The 18,694-nt window shown below is 40.0% G+C and overlaps 1 protein-coding gene across 1 annotated transcript; it reads left to right on the top strand.

Moving 5' to 3' along the window:
* The first annotated feature begins 1,662 nt into the window (after window positions 1-1,662).
* Window positions 1,663-17,230, top strand: LOC134402505 (uncharacterized). The gene is made up of 11 exons (XM_063131979.1): window positions 1,663-1,719; window positions 2,732-2,947; window positions 5,467-5,619; window positions 7,245-7,393; window positions 9,243-9,383; window positions 10,909-11,057; window positions 12,731-12,826; window positions 14,041-14,173; window positions 15,280-15,386; window positions 15,867-15,979; window positions 17,111-17,230. The coding sequence occupies exons 1-11, from the start codon at window positions 1,663-1,665 to the stop codon at window positions 17,120-17,122; spliced, it is 1,326 nt and encodes a 441-aa protein (XP_062988049.1). The 3' UTR covers window positions 17,123-17,230.
* The last annotated feature ends 1,464 nt before the right edge of the window (window positions 17,231-18,694 follow it).

Genomic DNA, 18,694 nt, shown 5'->3' with positions numbered 1-18,694 from the left:
CCTTCTAGGGCTGGCATCTGGAGCATAACTGTAATTTTGGCAGGGATATCCAGGCGAAGGGGAAAGAAGTTAAGAGATTCAGTCTGGAAAACAATGCGCACACCAGAAAGGGGTGATGACCTTGTGTCGTGTATATCTATCTGGATTGCCAGACCAGGCTTTTAAGATGGCAGACTTTTCCTGTGTTTTCCCAAGCTAAAAATAAGCCTGTTTTTCCAAACTACTATGCCAAAAACTACTAGAATATCAGAGTATTTGGTAACACCTCTGTTTAAAAAGAACACAACCATTTACAAACTAACGGAGAGCCCATCAGCTTCTGAGGCAGTCTGCGTTCCACTATACAGACACGATATATTACATACTACACTGTAAACTCTATAAATGCCCTAGAGATAAATATCTAAAGAGACAACTAGTACAAGCAGCCAATCTTAATGATATGGATAAAATTATTTACCTCCTTACACATTCATCTAAGGCCATTCTGTTAAACATAGCTAGGTTTGCAGTTAAAGCAGCTCAGCTTAGAGGACAATGACCTGGTTTAGGATATGGGCCTCTATAATTTATATCCTGATTAATTAACCGAACTGTAATTAATATATATTATTGTGACCGAACTACTATAATACTCTGTTTTATATTGTACCTTGAGGTGTCTGTTGTTGCTGTTGATGATGTTGGCTAAAACCTATTGCGGGACAGACGCAAGAAATAAGAGACGACACAAACTGTTGGATTTAAACTGGGCCACATTTATTCAAGATCTGCAAAGGGGTAACCTATCGGGCATCCAGTCTGGCCTGCTTACAGACCTTTCTATGTAAAGGGCGAGCTTTCTAGGCCAGTGGGTGGCTCTGTACTTTCCGCCCCCCTCCTGGCCGTCCCCTTATGGGGTAGGGAGACCTTCCCTTTTCACCCCCAACCCATGCCCCCAGGCTCAAGGTGGGTGAGAGAGGTCGACCTCAGAGGTGGTCCTTATCCCCCAGCCCGGCCACAAGGCTCAACACTGGGAGCCCTTGGGAATCACCTATCACTGGAACAGTGCCTACGAATGCTCGCCATTCAAATCCCTCTGGATGCCCATTCCTACCTGCCCCTGAATTAGATGTGACCAAATTAGCTTGCCGCCAAATCAACCTAGGGTCTGCGAGGGGTATGTGGCCTGCTTTTAGCCAGACCAAAACCCCTCCCAGCCCAGTGGCACGAAATCCTGCCCAATGCAAGATGGGCATGTCTCCCCCTTGCCCCGCCCACAAATCCCTCCCCACACCGAGGCTTTGCCGGGCATGGCAGAATGGGCATTTTGGTTGCATAATAAAGATTTGGATTGTGTTCCATTATCAAACAGCTCATACTATCCTAATGCTTAATCTAAACCTCTTCCCCCCACCCCCTACACCAGCATTTCTTCTGCTCAAAATTACCCCTCTCACAAGATGTTTGCCACCAGGCAGTAGAAAAGATATGGGTACATATGCCCTCCCTCCACCCATGGGATAAAAAACCAGCTTGAGTTGAGAACATGAGAAGGGAAATGGCCTGAGGTGAAATTATTAAGCAACCACTTTCCCTAGTCTAGGGGTAGATAACCTGGGGGCTGCCTAAACATCGACTTTGCCCTGCAGTGGCTGTGAATCGGTGCTGCGGATCACTTATATGACGCAGCCGCCAATTCACTTTCCCTGCAAAGAGACAAAGATGTGCAGCAGAAAAGTCAGAGACTTACCCAGGCTTTTCCTGCCAGAGGGAGGTCAGCACGGCTCTTCTGCCATCTGTCCTTGCTCCTCCGCCACACCAGGGGCATTTCTGAGCAGGAGGCGGCTTCCCATTGGTCGCCGGAAGCTGGGAGAGGTGGAGAGGGCAGGCCCAGTGAGCCAAATAGTTGCCAGAAAGCCGACATTGCCTCCTGCATCGGGATTACCCAACACCACCCTGCAGCAGCAAAAGCAGTTTTTCCCCCTAAAAGTGGGGGGAAACCAGCATCGTCAAGGCATCCCCCTGGTGTTTTCCAAATGTTTTGGACTACAAATCCCTGACCATTGGGCATGCTGCCTTGGGGTTTAGGAACTGCAAACCAAAACATCCAGAGGGCACCAAGTTGACTAACTTAACCTGGTCTGAGTAGACTGCAATGCATTTGGCTGGTTTGGGCAGAGGGAAAAAATATCAGGGAACAGATACATATAATTGAGCATAACAGAATATGTAATTTGGGCCTTCATCCCATTGACTTAAATGTGTTTAAACATCCTTAATTCTTATTGGATACCAGCTGATCCTGATGTATTAGTGTGTTATTAATAAAAACACACACACATAGATTTGAGCCAGGGCAGGTTGCTCCATGCAGTAGAATTATGCACTCTTGGTCTGTTGACATAAACAGTTAGTTGTAACTGTCATGCTCACAGACTGTTTAGGGCTGGTATTGCCATGGCAACCTATGCTGTTGGTATAGAATGAATCCACCCTCTGTTGGTTTCTTGCACTGATAAATCTGTTTGGATGGTGAAGCTGTCGTAGGGGTGGGTTACTTCAGCTTTTTGAACTTGATCTGCAAGGTAAATTCTAGTTGAGAATGTACAGAATGTCAATGTTCATGTGCAAAGAATTTATAGTGTTTGCTTCTCATCCTGGTCAACCATTCAACAGGTGCTGAACCTCCATGATGACAGATACAAACAACTTTTTATATAATACATTTAATTTTCCTCTTTTTTTCCAGCTTCAGCATTTTGTGGCAACCATAATCTGTAGAAAACAAAAAGTTATGCCAAAACTAAACGGGAAACCAAAACCAAAAACTAGTTCAGATGTCTATATTCTTGAAAAGTTCCTGCAAACATATGAAAAGCATTGCATGGCATCCCAAAGTCATGTCTCTCCAACTATTAAACAGGGCGTACGAAAATGTATAGCAAGTGAAACATTAATCACCAAGGTAACTATATGGATTAAAGACAATGATTTCACATGTCATTGGAAATGAAGACAGAACGGTAGGATGGCTACACCTTAATTGTAATTGTTTCTAAATATATTCCTTTAGGGGGCAACACGGATCTATCAGATAAATAACTCTGCTGCCCTTTCCCCTAACCTAGTAAAGCTGGGGGCGTTTCCCCTCTGTATTTTGCAACTTGCTAAAAAGCGCCTTATCTTTTCATGGCTCCTTTGCTAAACTAAAAGAAGCCTTGATAGCCCCATCTTTGATGTCTTTCACTGGCAGGCAAATAGTACTGTTTTACTCAGGATCGACACTACTTCTTTAAAACCGTTTATAACAGTAGTGACAGCTGTTGGGGCCCAGAACACAATCCATGTACTGTTTTCAAACCGTTTTCAAAGTGTCGTATCCTGCTTGGTGTAGATCTGGAGAGGCTTTTGGCTTTTACGCTGACCTGTTTACTAAAGTAGATGGTGGGTGCTGTGTTTTTTTCTTACCTTTATTCATGTGTTTTAATTGGTTTTCTTTTATGATTTAATTATAATTTTGTCTTTTATTTTGTCTTTTATTGTTGTTAGCCACCTTTTATTATTGTTAGCACTGTTTTGTAGTTGAATGGTGGGATATAAATGTAATGAATGAATGAATGAGAAGGAGCACCAAAGTCACACTTATTGAGCAAAAGTAATTAATAGCTGAGAGTCCATTTTGAGGGATATTTAGTTGAAATAACTGATAGAATACTTCTCCCAATGTGAACCTACCCATGTACAGTAATAATCTGTGATCATTCTTCTGACAAAGCTTCAGAAGACAGCAAGGAGAGAGGGCCTTTTTAGTGGTAGCTCCTTAACTGTGGAATGCTCCCCTGGCACCAATATTGTCATCTTTTCAGCACCAAATCAAGATTTTCCTCTACTCCCAAGCATTTGAAGGCATATGATGGGTTTTTAATGCATCAGTTGTTTTTGTTATGGTCTGTACTGATATTTTAGTTGTTTCATTATGTTTGGTCTTTTTAATGGAAATTGTTTTTAGCCATTTTATATGCATTATGTTTTAATTATTTTGTTGTAAGTCACCATGGGTTCTTTTTTAAGAGAAAGGTGAATAATTAATAATAATGATAATGATGATAATAATAATAATAATAATAATAATAATAAACAGACTCAATCGCACAAACTCACAAAACACCACATGCTCCATCCCAACTCATGCACTGAAAGAATAACAATCAGCAGGAAAGAAGGAGGAAGAGTTCTGCTGAACATTAACACGATCCATGCTAAACAGTTAAAATCACTCAGAGAATTCTTCCACACTAAAAACACCCCCATCCATAAAGCCATAGTAAAAGCAGATAAAAACTACACCCCACTCAACCTAGCATTACAAAATGAAGACCAAACACGACCACTCTTGCTCTCAGAGAAAAAAGAAAAATGGGCACAAAAAGCACTGCATGGGAAGCACTACAACATAATACAGAACCCACAAATAAAGAACAATCATACGAATGGCTCAGGAAAGGTGAGCTACTTCCAGAAACAGAAGGATTCCTAATAACTGTACAGGATCAAGTTATAGCAACCAAGAACTACCAAAAATACATCATAAAAGATAACAATGTAACAATAGACCTATGCAGGAAATGTCATCAATTCCAAGAAACAATAAACCATGTAACAAGTGGATGCGAAATTTTGGCAGGAATGGACTATACATACAGACACAATACAGCTGCAAAAATAATTCACCGACGACTGGCCATCAAATTCAACCTTATCAAACAACCTACACCATACTGAACATACTCACCCGAAACAATCATGGAAAATGCAGATCATAAAATATACTGGGACAGAACAATTCATAGTGACAAAACAATACCTTGCAACTGACCAGACAAAAATTCATAGACAAAAAAGAAAAACACACATACCTCATCGACATAGCAATACTGAATGACAAAAATGTCGTTGAAAAGGAAGAGGAAAAGAGAGGAAAATATACACCACTGGCCATGGAAGTCAAAGAACTATGGCAACAGGAAAAGGTCACAATTATTCCATTAGTCACATCAGTCACCAGCATCACATAAAAAAACTATACAGAAAACCTTCAGAAACTGGGCTTACCAAAATACATCCACACCAACATCCAGAAAGCAGTCATACTTAAAACATACTCAATTGTCAGGAAATTCCTGAATCTGTAAAAAACAGCATGACTTGGCAACACCTGTCATGTCCATCTAGAAAAACCACGAGGAGGAGGAGAAGGAGGAGGATGTTCGTAACTTGGTAATTTTATATCTTTTTGTCATTACTAGGTCAATATCTGTCGTCATTCCTTGGTTACTGCCTATGCCTAAGACAAATTTGAACTTAAATAACATCAGAGAAAACTGCATAACTCTCTCACATGGAGTTTTGTGTCCTCTCAACACAATGATGAAAAATTTGTTTTAGTAATGGAGTTGTTGCTAAACCTTGTGTTTTCTTCCCCAGTTTGTGCTTACAAATGTGGAAACCTTATCAGGAAATTTGCATCCAGTTTCTCTTACTCCTTTACTAAGGACTATTCGAGATGAACGGTATCAGTTGGGAAAGGAGCTCTGTATCTGGGGAATTATGCTAAGTCCTCAAGATATTGCAAACCTTGTAAGTTTAAACAAAAGACAAGTGTAAAAGGAATCACTGTGTCAGTATAGAAGCCTCAGTAGCATAATGCGAAATATAGAGCGTCATCAGATGAGCATTTTATGGCACGCTTACAACAGGGCATTCACAGTTCTTCACAGGACATTTTGATGACACAGTGTTCCTCCCACGCTTCTCCCACTCCTTCTGATCTTTTCTCCATCACAAAATAAGAACTGGAAAATCCAAAGTTTTGGTTATAACGGTAGTTGCTGCCATTTCTTGCTGTGTGCAGAAGAAGCTGTGCGATAAAAGGCCATGTGGTCACTGCTTGCTTTCTCTTTCTTCCCCGTGTGAAAAAAGAGGAAGCTGCTCATCCCTACTGTGGGACAAAAGCAGAAGGCAAAGCAATGGTAGGGAAGTGCGATTTCCCCACCCCCACCCATCTGATGAAGTTCATAGTATCTATGAGTAACTGCCACACTATAACACCATCTCAGAAGCATTTGAAGCAACAGCCCTCTTTCTAGTCCAGTAACGTTCTAATTTTATGTGTTTTATTAATTTTAATTTCATCTAGTCAACCGACTCAGAAGAAACTGGGTAAAAAACCAAGGATAGTCTGAGCAATAGCCAGGGACCTCGGGAAAGGTTCTCAAGGGTGCCTGAATCCTTAAGTAGATGTCAAGTACCCTTGAAACTGCAGGTTCCGGGTCTCCATCCACTTGGGATTCTACTATGAGTGTAAAATACCTTCTTCTAGTTGGATCAATTCTGAATCCAGCCAAGGGGAGATTACTCAACGCTAGTTCTGGACCTGACAGCAGATAAATTGAAGGAAACTGGAAGGAGTAAAGCCACATGAACCTACTTTTTGGACTTCAGTGAAGCCACAGGCATTTTTGGCTCAAGCTCTGCCCAAATGTGTGAATAGAATGGGAGATAGAGTTGCATGCTGATATGATCATTCCATCAATCAATTATGTGATGCAAGCCTACACATATGGCACAGGATTGTGAGGCAGACAGCTAAGCAACCGAGCCAGTCAGCCCAAACCTCCTATCCATCTGTAGAGTATGAGCCCGACGTCTTTCCATAGAGAATTTCAGAAATTGCTGACATGTGAATTATCCCTTACTCTAATTCTAGACCTTATAGCAGCTTTTCCACAACCTGCTACCCTTCAGTTCCAATTCCCAGAATACCCCCGCCAACATGAGGAACGCTGGGTGTTGTAGTCCAACATATCTGGAGGGTACTAGGCTGGGGGAGGCTGCTTTACGGACAGAAGTGGCTGTCACTGGCAGGGATTTTAACAAGCGCCCGGCAATGAATTCATATCAGCTGCAGGGGACTCCTATCTGCACTGTATCTGAAGTATATTACTGGATATAATATTCATGCTATGTAGTTAAACATGGAATTTGGATCCTCAGAAATATCAGCATAAGGTGGCTTCCTATGTTCCTAGTATTGAATTTGTTGCTTTTAGTGAAGTGGAGTTTAGGATGCAATCCTATGCATGTTTAGGATTGCACCATAAACTTAGTAAAAACATTTTCAAAGCAAGCAAGAAGAATTCACTTTAGAAATGTTTCTCAGTTTAATAAATCTTGGTTCCTGTTATTTTTATCCATGTGTTTAGGCAATCTTACTAGAACTGGATGGGCGCACCATCTATCCGTTTTCTAAATTAGAAATATCTCATCATGCGTTAGATCTTTGGGCAACAGAGAGACTTGGAGTTGCTTTGCCTTACAGCAATTTGAGTTCTCTTGTATTGGATTATTCCAAGTAAGAAAAAATCTTTTTTTTTCTTTCCTTTTTTTTTCCTCTTTCAGCAGCAGCCTAAAAAAAGTTGTGGGGAGGATGAGTTGTGAAACCAAATATTGTAGGATCGTTATAACAAAAGGATTTCCATCTGTTTCCCCCGTGTAGTTCAGGGGTGAGCAGCTTTGCAGGGGCCAGATGCCACCTTCGCCCTCCAGCACCCCTGCTCTCCCCCAAGCTCCATTCCTGCTTATGCCACAACACTAAATTTGGCAGCAAACCATCTGTTTAACTAGCTCCTTGGAATGCAACCAAGTTTGGGTGCTTCCACATGAGGCTTTTATTGCTCTGCCTCATTCATGGAATTTTACAGAGGTTCCAGATGTCGTCATCTTCCACTCATAACCCTCCGGTGTTTTTCCAACACTTCTTCCATCTTTTCTCTTTCCGCAGAAAATCTGTTACGGAGAAAAAGGTGGAATTGCTGCACAATGCCTTGTAATTGGTAGCATGATGTAATATATCACTCTATAATTCTGAAATTATATGCAAGGAATATTGTGTAAAGCAGTCACATCTGAAAACCTCATTACCCATTATTGCCACTCACACACCACACACACACCACTATTGGCCTCTTACCTCTGCCAGTATGAACAGAGGGACAACTTTGCATGTAATTAAATGGCAATGGCCCCAGTCACCAACCAGAGACCCAAGAGCTGCTGAAGGCTTGCATTTCTCTGCTTCCCAGCTAGAATTCCACCAGTAGTGAAAACAGCATCTCACATTAAGAGGGTAAGGCATATATCAGTACTAAAATATAGTGCGCTGAAATACCAGTTTCCATCTCTAGCTGAATCACAATTTCAGCTGACTTCGCTTTCTATTTTTGCTTTTATGACATTACAGGTCTGATTTTATGTTTGATTAAATTTATGAATAAATTTAATCTTAAAAAAAAGATTTTTTCTTCTTCTACTCTGAGCTATTGAAAACTCTGAAATGCCAGCAAACCCTGTTTGCCCTTGGTTTTATGTTATTTAATAATAGTGTCCTGAAAATAACTCCCTCTTCCAGTCTCATGTTGAGGTTAAACATGTTAAATATGAAAGAGGTGCATAGAGTTTGACTGGGTTTGGACAACAAGATAACCAACAGTGATTTAAATAGTCGACAGTTGGTTATTTAACCCACTGTGGGTTATCATGTTGTGTGTCGGAAGTTTTTAAACCAACAGTTGGTTATTTGGCCGAAATAACCAACACAAACAAGTAACACTGTGTAGAGTTGGGTATTTGAACCACCATTGACTGTGTTGCGTGAAGGGCACCATTGGTTATTTCCTCAGCCACCTTTGGTTATTTCCGCAGCCGCAGAGTCGCAAGGCAAGAGTAGTCAAAGTGGCGACTGCCAATCTAGTCCAGCTAGCAGCATAAATTTTGGGCAATAATGGCAGATGTGATACTAGCAGGATTACTGCCAACTCAGAATGGACTAATAGTCAACTCAACGCTGATCCTAATCCTCACCATGGTAGATTATTATCATGTCATGTTGGGAGAACCCCCAAGATAAACAACTGTTGACTATCATGTTGACTATCCTGTTCCAAGTAGTGTGAACAAGTCCTCTACCTGCCTATATAAAAATATATGGCAGTGTAGTGACAGTTACTATGGATTAAGCAACACTGAAATTTCTTTAATTTATCCTCATCATTTAAATCTGTCCAGAGCTGGCTCTAAATGTGAGTTGGCTCAATTAGTTCAAACTTATGTAAGATATTGGCTGAATAATTGTATGCATTAGGATAATAGTAGACATCCTTCTTTGAAGACAAAGCCTACCTAATGTATTAATCTCTTTACAGATGTGGAGATAATGGTGTCAATAGCCTTATTTCTGGATTAGAGGGAAACAGAAAGCTTTTAACTCTGAGCCTCTGCTACTGTGATTTAGGACCTGATAGTGGGTCAACACTAGCAACTCTCATAATCCAAACAGCCATTTGGTAAGTTGTGTTATTAAGGATTTGCAGGGTGGAGGGTAATAGTACTACATTGACCTGGTTGGGCCATAATGCTACATCATTATGGTCATGGTAATACTCAACCATTATGTAAACAAGCAGCAGCAAGTCTCAAGCTCTCCCTTCTCCTCCAGCGTGGCCATAAAGAGGAGATTGGAAGCATCTACTTCCTGTTTTAAACTAGTTGGAATTTCTCATTTTGCCTAAACTGGGAATTTAGTTTCGTTTAAACCAGGGTTGGGCAACTTGTAGCCCTTCAACTGCTTTGGCTATGGCTGAGGGGAATTGAAGACCAAAACATCTGGAGGGCCACAAGTTATCCACCCTGGTTTAAACTGTGGTTTGTTGAAACAAGCCAGCATTATAAACCACAGTTTGATCTTGGCTTGTTTTATAAACGATCGTATAATGACAGTTTGTCCTTTTTTGAACATAACAATAAAGTGTTTATTGAAAAACAGAAGCAGATACTTCCAATCTCCTCCTCATGGCTGCAGTTGGAAGGGGGGCATGCAAGAGTCTGAGGCTTATTTATGTAGTATTAAACTATGGTTTCAGGTTATAGCTGTATCAGTGATGGAGCACATGCTTTACATGCAGGTTGCAGGATCAAACTGCTGTCTGAAACCCTGGAGAGCCTCTGCCATGCCAGTCAGTATTGACAATACTGGACTAGATAGATCAATGGTCTAGCTCAGTATAAGGCAGTCTCTCTGGAGATCTGTGGGGGCAGTGGGCTTTGCTTGCCTGTTGGAGTGTTTAAGCTGTGTTTTTACCTATTCTCTACCTATACACTTGTAAATCAATTCATCATATTAAAAATTGCCATAAACCTCCAGTGGCCTCCTTCCAAAGGAGATGAATCTGTGTAAGTGCTGCACCTGAGAATTCCTGCTCAGGGAAGTGGGGTGAGCGTAATAATTTAATAGTGGAGGAATGAGATGCACTTAGGCAATGATTCTTAGTATGACAACAAGGAGTGTTACAAGCATTACAAGTTTTTCATTTGTGAAGTCTTTGAGAGTATGAGAGTCAACTGTGTAATCTCTGAACCTTGATACTGGATTTGGTCTTGTGTCAATATTCACTAAATACAAAACACAGTTGGAGGAATACTTGTTTCATTTAGAATTCAGTTGTGGTGACTAAAACATAGAGTGCTTTTTATTAAAATCACAGTGATTATTAGTGTAAAACTCTCAGGAAAGTATGCTGGAATATAAGGGTTGGATCTAAGCTCTGCCTTCCACAACAGGAAGGGCTCTGCTTGTGGAAGGTCCCTCCGCGCAATTGTTGGGAGTCCCCCTGCATGCTACAGCCCACCCCATTCAGCAGGGTCCACTGACTCTCTGGGTAGCATTTCCAAGGGGCTGGAGGAGCCTCTGTGGGAAGGAAGGGGTGGGAAAGTCCACTTCCATCGGTGCGATTGATCCAGCACAAATCTGTATGCAACCCTCAGTTAGTCTTCTGTTTAACCAATAAATATTTTAAACATTGTTTATCACAGCAACCTGTTCCTTAATGGTAACCACTTGCAGTGTCTGGGTGCCACAGAACTCCTCAAACCAATAGCAGAGTATGCTGAAAGCATTGGTCAAGAGAAGAAAGCAAATGCTTTGGTGTACAGCAATGGCACTGCTCACCACACCATTGAAGGTAGGATTGCCTTTGGTTGTTCACTCATATCAGTTATTCTAAATTTTAACATAAAATTAAAAGTTTGAGTTTATTTGCTTTGCTTAGAAGTAGGGAACTGATTCTTAATTAAAAATAGCTATATATTACACACACACACATATGTATATAATGATCTCTTGATTGACCTCTATTAATAGCAATATTTACCAGACATGAGTCACATGTTTATTTTTTAAGATTGGGCCTTAGAAATAAAAGTAATGAAAAGAATAGAAGGGATGTAGAGAGAGAAAATATAATGCCATGCATTCATCGTAAATCACTTATAATGATTTGAAGGGTCGAGTCAGGCCTTAGATAGTACTTGAGACTAAAGTACATGATGGAAACTATTATTTGGTTCTGCAGATTCTTGGCGAGAATTGTGCCCATTATTAAAGCTCAGCTATTATCTGCCTGAGTTATGTCTCATGCTGGCTGAGGCACAACTTTGGCTTTTGACTTTGCATAGGAATGAATAGGGAAAACTTTGCAAGAACCTCTGGCTATTTATAGCTTTAGATAAGTAAAAAAGGATGGCATGGATTTACTGTAGCTGTAATTATTTTGCACATGCACACACACACACCTTTTAGAACACGCACAAACACCCCTTTTGAAACTGCCTGCGGATCAAGCCAGATTTGTGCTTTCAAAGCACTTTGCTCTCTCTGCTTGGGTGATGAAGGCCTGGGCAAGTAAGGCTTTTAAAAGCACAAATCTGGCTGGATCCACACTCTTCTCTCCCTGCTCAGGGGTGGAAGTGCAGCTGCTTCTCACCTGGACAGGGGAGGCTTGGGCTGAGCCTGCCATAGGCTGCATGAAATCTAGCCAAGGGCTTTATGTGGTCCACAAACCACCAATTGCCCACTCCTTCTGTAATAAGTCCCCACCAACACCAGGGGCTTCTTGGGAAAAAGCTGTAAAGCTACAAAGCATGTCCACAGGCAGCAGAGAATGGAATTTGGCCCCAGAGGGCAGCTGTGGCAAGTGGAAAAGCACATGCAAAGGATGGCTTCACAGCTGAGGCACTTAAGTATGGAAAGACTCACTTTTTATTATACTTGCGTGATTGAAAGCCAGTGTAGTGGTTAGAGGGTTGGACTGGGAGTCAAGAGATCTGGGGTCTAGTCCCCACTCAGCCATGGAAGCTCACTGGGTCACAGACTCTCAGCCCAATTTACCTCACAAGTTCATTATTGTGAGGATAAAATGGAAAGGAGAAGGATTATAAATGCCGCCTTGGGTGTGGAAATGGGATAATTCGAGGGTAAACCAGAACAAAAGTGTACGTGGGATGAACCTCTTTGTTGTTGTCCCCCCCCCAAAAAATGTACATATGGTGAAGTGTGTCCCTCGTACACACACACACACACCTCAGTTATCTCTATGAATAATAGAAATGGCAAAGCTATGCCAATGCTTACTTTTGGGAGCATTTAAGACTGCCAGGAATCATGCAACTCAACAAACCACAGAGGCCAGTAGAGCTAAAGAGAAGCAGAGCTCTAGTTATATAATGGTGGATGGACTCACTCTTTTGCTGAGCATCTATCAGGACTTTAGGCAATGTGGGATCCATATAGTGACCAAAAGAAGAGCAAATTGTCAGTCACTTTATACTTTTGTTTTTTGTTTTTCATTTTCAACAGCAAACAAAGACACAGGTATTGATTCAAAAATGATCCATTTGAATGCTACTTCCAAAACAGATAATTCCCCTACTGCGAAGAAAAAGAAAAGAAAAGGTACAGTTAAATTATTCAGTAAGTCAACCTAGTTAGGATCAGATAAGACTAACATATGACTTGACTGCAACCGTTTTATTTAATATTGGTTTATTGCCGACAGTATGCTGGTCACTCTACAAGAATACGGAAGTGATTTATTCCCTGCTCAGAAGTCCTTCCATCTAAGATCATTTGTCTCTAGCCCTGCCTTGCTCCTTTTACAAGCCCCTGGCTCTCCCTTCACTTTATCCAATTTACTTGTGCCCTAGCTCTCACTGAGGTGCTCAACCTGTGCCTGGGTTTAGATTGCAGATATAGAGGGTCTCACACAATTGAATGGTTCTCCATTACAAAAGAATAAATAAATCCCTGCATGTAGAAAACTGCTTTAGACTATAGACACAATTACTTTGTTCACAGAACACGACAAACCACACAAGGTTGAGTATGCATTGAGTGTAGGTCATTGTTGAACCATGTGTTGTTGTTGAACCGTGGGTCTGTGAAACCAGCCATGCTAATAAACTATGGTTTCTTAACCATGAACAAACCACAAAGTCAACACGTGGTTTGTGAACTGTGGGTTGTTTGTGATTAACAAACCACAGTTTGTTAGCACAGCTGGGTTCACACAACACAATTCATGTTTCAATGACAACCCACACTCAACCCGTAATCAACCTTGAGTGTGAGATGTCATGTTGTGTGAACCCAGCCAATGTATAATCTGTGTATCGATCATGTGTGAAAACATATGGATTTTGTTTCTGCATGAAGACATGCTAGAAATGTCTTCCCAGGGTGTGTTCTCTGCACATACATACAGCAAAACAAAAACAAAAAAGCAGCCATGTAGTCACTGTACATGACAATTTATACATAAATTATACATTATTTTCTACGCAGAGTTCCCTTTAGTTTAGGACTATTGTAACATAAAGTTGCCCTGAGGCTACAACCCGAAGAAAACCTATGAGGAAGTCCTGTTCTGAGCAACCCGAGTAAATATGCATTTGCTGGGCTGCAAAAAAGGTAGATTGAAAAAAGTGATGGAGATAGTGGGCAGCTTTCATTATAAAGAATTTTACCAGTCCCAATACAAATTCAGATGTCATTCACAAAACAACTGTGGCATTTCCAAAATTATAAAAAAAGAAGAGGTCACCCATCAGACATCTGACGGTCAAAGCTGCATGTCAGAAATACTCCTTATGTGTATACATTCCTTGCAGGCTTAAAGAAGAAAAGTAAGGATCCTGACCCTGGCCCATGGTTAGCAAAACTGCATTTGGCTGATAACGCCATAGATGGAAGGTTTAACCAAAGAGAAAAAAACATTTGGGAATTCATTCAACTTTTGACTTGGTAAGGCAACTGATAATGTATCGCTTATTAGGAACAGGAATAGCTACCCTAACCCTATATTTAGCAGCCCAACCTCCCCAAAATCTCACTTATATCAGTGATACTCTTTTTGACAAGGAAAGACATTCTTGAAATAAATCAGTTAAGAAATGATAAAACTGTAGACTGAAAGGAACTGTAGTGGCAATCAGTCTAGACTGATCCTCTGTGCCCCCAAATATTCTTGCTTTTCTCTATATTGTGCAGAGAGTAGGAGAGAAATTTATTGGCAACCAATTCCTGGATATGCATTGCAAGATTGCAGTCAATGGGACAGGTTACTAGCTAAATCGATCAACATAACACTTGCCCCGTTTATACAGAGTGTTCTTTATACTGTTGTGCTATCTTAAAAAATAAAATAGTAGGATCTCATTACCCAGCGGCAAGGACATCACCCTCCCAAATCCCAGTGTTATAGATTTTTCTTGTTTTGAAAGGGTGTGCATTTCTTGTTGTAATGGTATTTCTTGGGAGTGATGGAAAGGCCGAGGAAAAGCACTGAAACAAGATATTCTACAGCTGATGAAATGACACTTGGGGATTCATAAACACTTGAAAGTTCTCTACGTTATTAGAAAAAAACTAAGCAATATTGCCAAGACAAAACTAGTACAGCAAGCCATTAGTCAAGAATGAGTCTTTCTCCCTGCTGTCAGTTTTCTATTAGCAGGATGGTTGTTTCTTAACATGGAAGAGCATTCAAAATCATAATCTACCACAGCAGTCTGAAGAGGTACAATTAATTAAGAGTGCAATCCTATGCATGTTTAGAGTATGCCCCAGCCATCCACGTTGGCTGGGAAATTCTGGGAGCTGTAGACTGTTTTTCTGTGTAAACATGCATAGGATTGCACCCTAATTCTGACACTTCATTCTTCTTCATGCATAAACAAGACTTAAATCCTATTTTTTAAAAAAACTTTGAAATATAGGTACGGTATGTCACATAAGTGCACACTATTGTGTTTTTGGAATCTAGTACCTAACAATGGAAACACTTACATTTTATGTATTAATAGATTTCGTGTATAGCAATTTTCAGTGTTAAATGTTTTTATTTATAGTCTAATCAAGAATTCTGACCACTTGGTGGAAGTTGATATCAATGGCAATGCTATAGGAGAACAGTGTGCAATAAAGATATTGGAAGCTCTTAAGGACCGAAAGAAAGGTGACATGTTCAGATCAATATACCTGTTTATACACACACATTAAGGCTGCAATCATGTACATGCTCACCTAAGAGTAAACCCATAGAACATAGTGAAACATAATTCTGAGTAAATTTACATAAGATTGCACTGTAACACTTCCTTTGGTCAGACCTATCCCATCTGGAACTCTCCAATTTAACCAAATATTGATCCTTGTGGTAGTCGTGGTCAAAGTAAGAAAAACTTAAAAGAAGTGATTTTGCATATGTAATAGTAATGTTTAACATCTAAACCTCTGAAATGAACATTGCAAATAACCAATCCATAATCAACCCGGGTGAGGGGGTCGCTGTGCAGATGACAACTCTTTGCATTTTACTATTGTGTTATTCATGTTTGCATCAATTAGCATTTCTGAGAAATATTTCTTAAGGTATAGTGCATTCTCTTTTATGTAAACTGGGAAGTGATTTATTCATTGATTTTGGTCTCTACAGAAGAAATGCTACACTTAAAAATCAAGGTAACCCCCCAGATTTCATCAGTGACTTTCAAGGAAATTTTCAGGAGTTGCTCCAAAATCAGTCCAGCTAAAAAGAGAAAGAAAAAGGTACAGGAATTTGGTTCCTTCATTTCAATAATTGTGCATTAGGTTGGGGTTTCTTTGTTTAAAAACATAGCTAAAGTATAGTATTAATTACTGAGTGAGTTCACCATAACTAGAAAATAAATAGCATCTTCATGGCCCATGACCAGTCATCACGTAATGGAAATACTGGAGTTCATCAAATAGAAAAGATATACATTGATCACATAATTGAAGTACTCTGAAATAATTATTGGAGAGCTAGTGAAAGGAGCAAGACTGACTTCTTTTCTGAAGTTCTTTCCCGTTGTAATATGTAATCAAAGTTGCATTAATCGGAAAAATAGTTAATTTCAAATAATCCATCAGTGGCCATTCAATCTGGATGCATCCGACTGAGCTGAGATCGTAATGCTTCCTCTATCAGTCTGGCTGGGGCCAACTGCCCCTCACCCATTCTCAGAACTATCTCCGCCTGGCCCTTCAAAGTGTTGAGACAGCAAGTGATCCTATGCTGGTTTGGCTTAGGCTAGTTGGAATTTGGCTTCACTACCCACCCACGTCTCTGTCCTGCAATGACCATTCCATCCGGTCATTTTGTTAAGAGCATGGGTGAGCTGGTGCCTGGATCTGCTTATTTCCATCTTCCCTCCCTTTTTCTTTATGTGTCAAGTCTCTAAGATTGTTGCCTGCTATTTTAAACTGTAAGCTACCTTGAATGAAAAATGGTGCATAAATATATTAATATTAATGTGAGTTCAAGAAATACTTGTGCCCTGATCCATCAAGAGGATTCAAATATATGTGTGGACAGGTGCTGTATAGTTTTTCTCTAGGCTGAAAAGTTTTATGTAGAAACTGTGGATGCACAGAAGTGGTGGGAGAGGGGCCTAGATTTGTTAACTCCTTCCCGCACCCTTCGAACAGTTGATAGTCATCACTAGCACCAATGTTTCTGGAGCTGTGCCCATGCAACCACAGCTCCTGGTTTGGAGTTTTTAGCTCAGAAAAATGTATGTACAGCATCCATTTGGTGTGCATTTCCTCTTGTTGGATTGATGTATTGGCTCTCAGTATCCAACTAGTTTACTTTATTCTATTACAGATAGCTTCTTTTTGGAATCTGCTGAGAGTTGTTTTGTGTTTATTTTACAGAAAACCAAGTGATTATAAAGTCTGCATTTGCTTTCTGAAGAGTTTTGGTTCAAGGAAGTTATTATACTTTACCCATTCTTTACTTGATGTTCACATTTTGTAAATACTACAAAAAATGTTCTCAAGAAGTTTCTTCTTGTGAAAGTTTCAAGTAGATAAATATATTTAAAATATTTGTGCAGCCTTTATTTATTGGATGAAAGCAATGCCACTGCCTAGCAATAATAATAAACACACTGCACTACAACTTAAGACTTGTGTCTGCTTTCTTCTATAATTATAAAGTGGTGTGCTAGTCACATATAATTTCTAAATGCATATTTTATGCATTGCAAAGTTTACATATCTCCATGAGCTTTAGTGCTCCATCACACATAATTTTTTTATCCAGTTTTCATCCGCAGTTTCCCCTACATTTCCTTAGCGAGTCAACCACTGGGCACTTTCACTTCTGTCCATTGCTGCGCTCTTTCAGCTCATGTATCTTTTCACCTGGAACACTACTATGCTGTTGAAATCTCCCACCCCGCTCACTAATTCTCCTTTCCCCTGCAGTTAATTTTTTATTTTTTTAAAAAATATTTATTTCTGCAAAATACCCTATTACAGCAGCTTGAAACTGTTATGGTAAAATGACACATTCTACTTTCCCCTAAGCTCATATTAAACAAACTCCAAGGAAGGGAGGCTGCTTGTAGGAAGCAAGAGGGAGCGCATGGGCAGAGACTGTTGCTGTCCCTTGGCTTGGGAAAGGTTTACAGGAGAGGAGGAGTGAAGGTTTGTTTTGCTCATTTCAAAGGGTGGGCAGATGAACAATCATTTTAACTAATTTCTTTTGTAAAAGTGGTCAGGTTTCCTCCTTTGATCCAAGGTAACCAAAATGCTTACATCTGCTTAATTTTTAAAGATAAAGACCTCAAACTTATCTTGGTGATAGCTCTTAAGGACGGCTTTAGCCACCCCAAATTTGAAAGAGATTGGTTCAACCCTTGATTTTAAGGTATTATTTAAATGGAAATTTAAAAATTGCTTACATCTACATAATATTTAAAGATAAAGAGATCAAAATTGGCACAGGGCTTTCAGCATGCCAAGTTTGAATAAGATCGGTTCATCCCTTGATTTTTTAGGAATCTTTTAATTTTCCCTCTTAAACTCTTTTCTTCATAGTCCACCAGTTCGATGGATCGCTTTTCCTTTCCTTTGATCATGCTAAGTTGTGCATCTCCAAGTTCATAAACTTAAACTACAGATCTGCTGGTTCCCTTACTCAAGAGTAAATCCCATTGATTTCAAATGCATTTATATCCAAGTCATACTAAAATCAGATGCATGCTTACCTTTGAGTAAACCCCATTGAACAGAGACTTACTTGAGTAAACACACATAGAACTGACTTTTAATAGTGTGGTTACTCAGAAGCTTTTTTTAACGTCTAAAACAGCAAACTGGAAAGAAGTACTCTGCAACCCTATGCTTACTTCTGAGGTCTTACTTCTGAAGCACCTACAAGTGTTGAGTGTGAAATTAAATGTTAGGCTTTAATTAAATAGGAGAAATTAACATTGGATAAAGAGGGTGTAC

This window comes from Elgaria multicarinata, chromosome 8, assembly GCF_023053635.1.
Source record: "Elgaria multicarinata webbii isolate HBS135686 ecotype San Diego chromosome 8, rElgMul1.1.pri, whole genome shotgun sequence".
NCBI classification, from domain to species: Eukaryota; Metazoa; Chordata; class Lepidosauria; order Squamata; family Anguidae; genus Elgaria; species Elgaria multicarinata.
Note: the sequence above shows the minus strand (reverse complement) of the source record. Positions and strands in the feature narration are given on the sequence as shown.

Coding starts and splice junctions, on each gene's coding strand:
- LOC134402505 (XM_063131979.1), top strand. CDS start 1,663: ATGACGCAGCCGCCAATTCACTTTCCCTGCAAAGAGACAAAGATGTGC. Junction 9,384..10,908: donor ATAATCCAAACAGCCATTTG/GTAAGTTGTGTT, acceptor TGTTTATCACAG/CAACCTGTTCCTTAATGGTA. Junction 15,387..15,866: donor TCTTAAGGACCGAAAGAAAG/GTGACATGTTCA, acceptor TGGTCTCTACAG/AAGAAATGCTACACTTAAAA.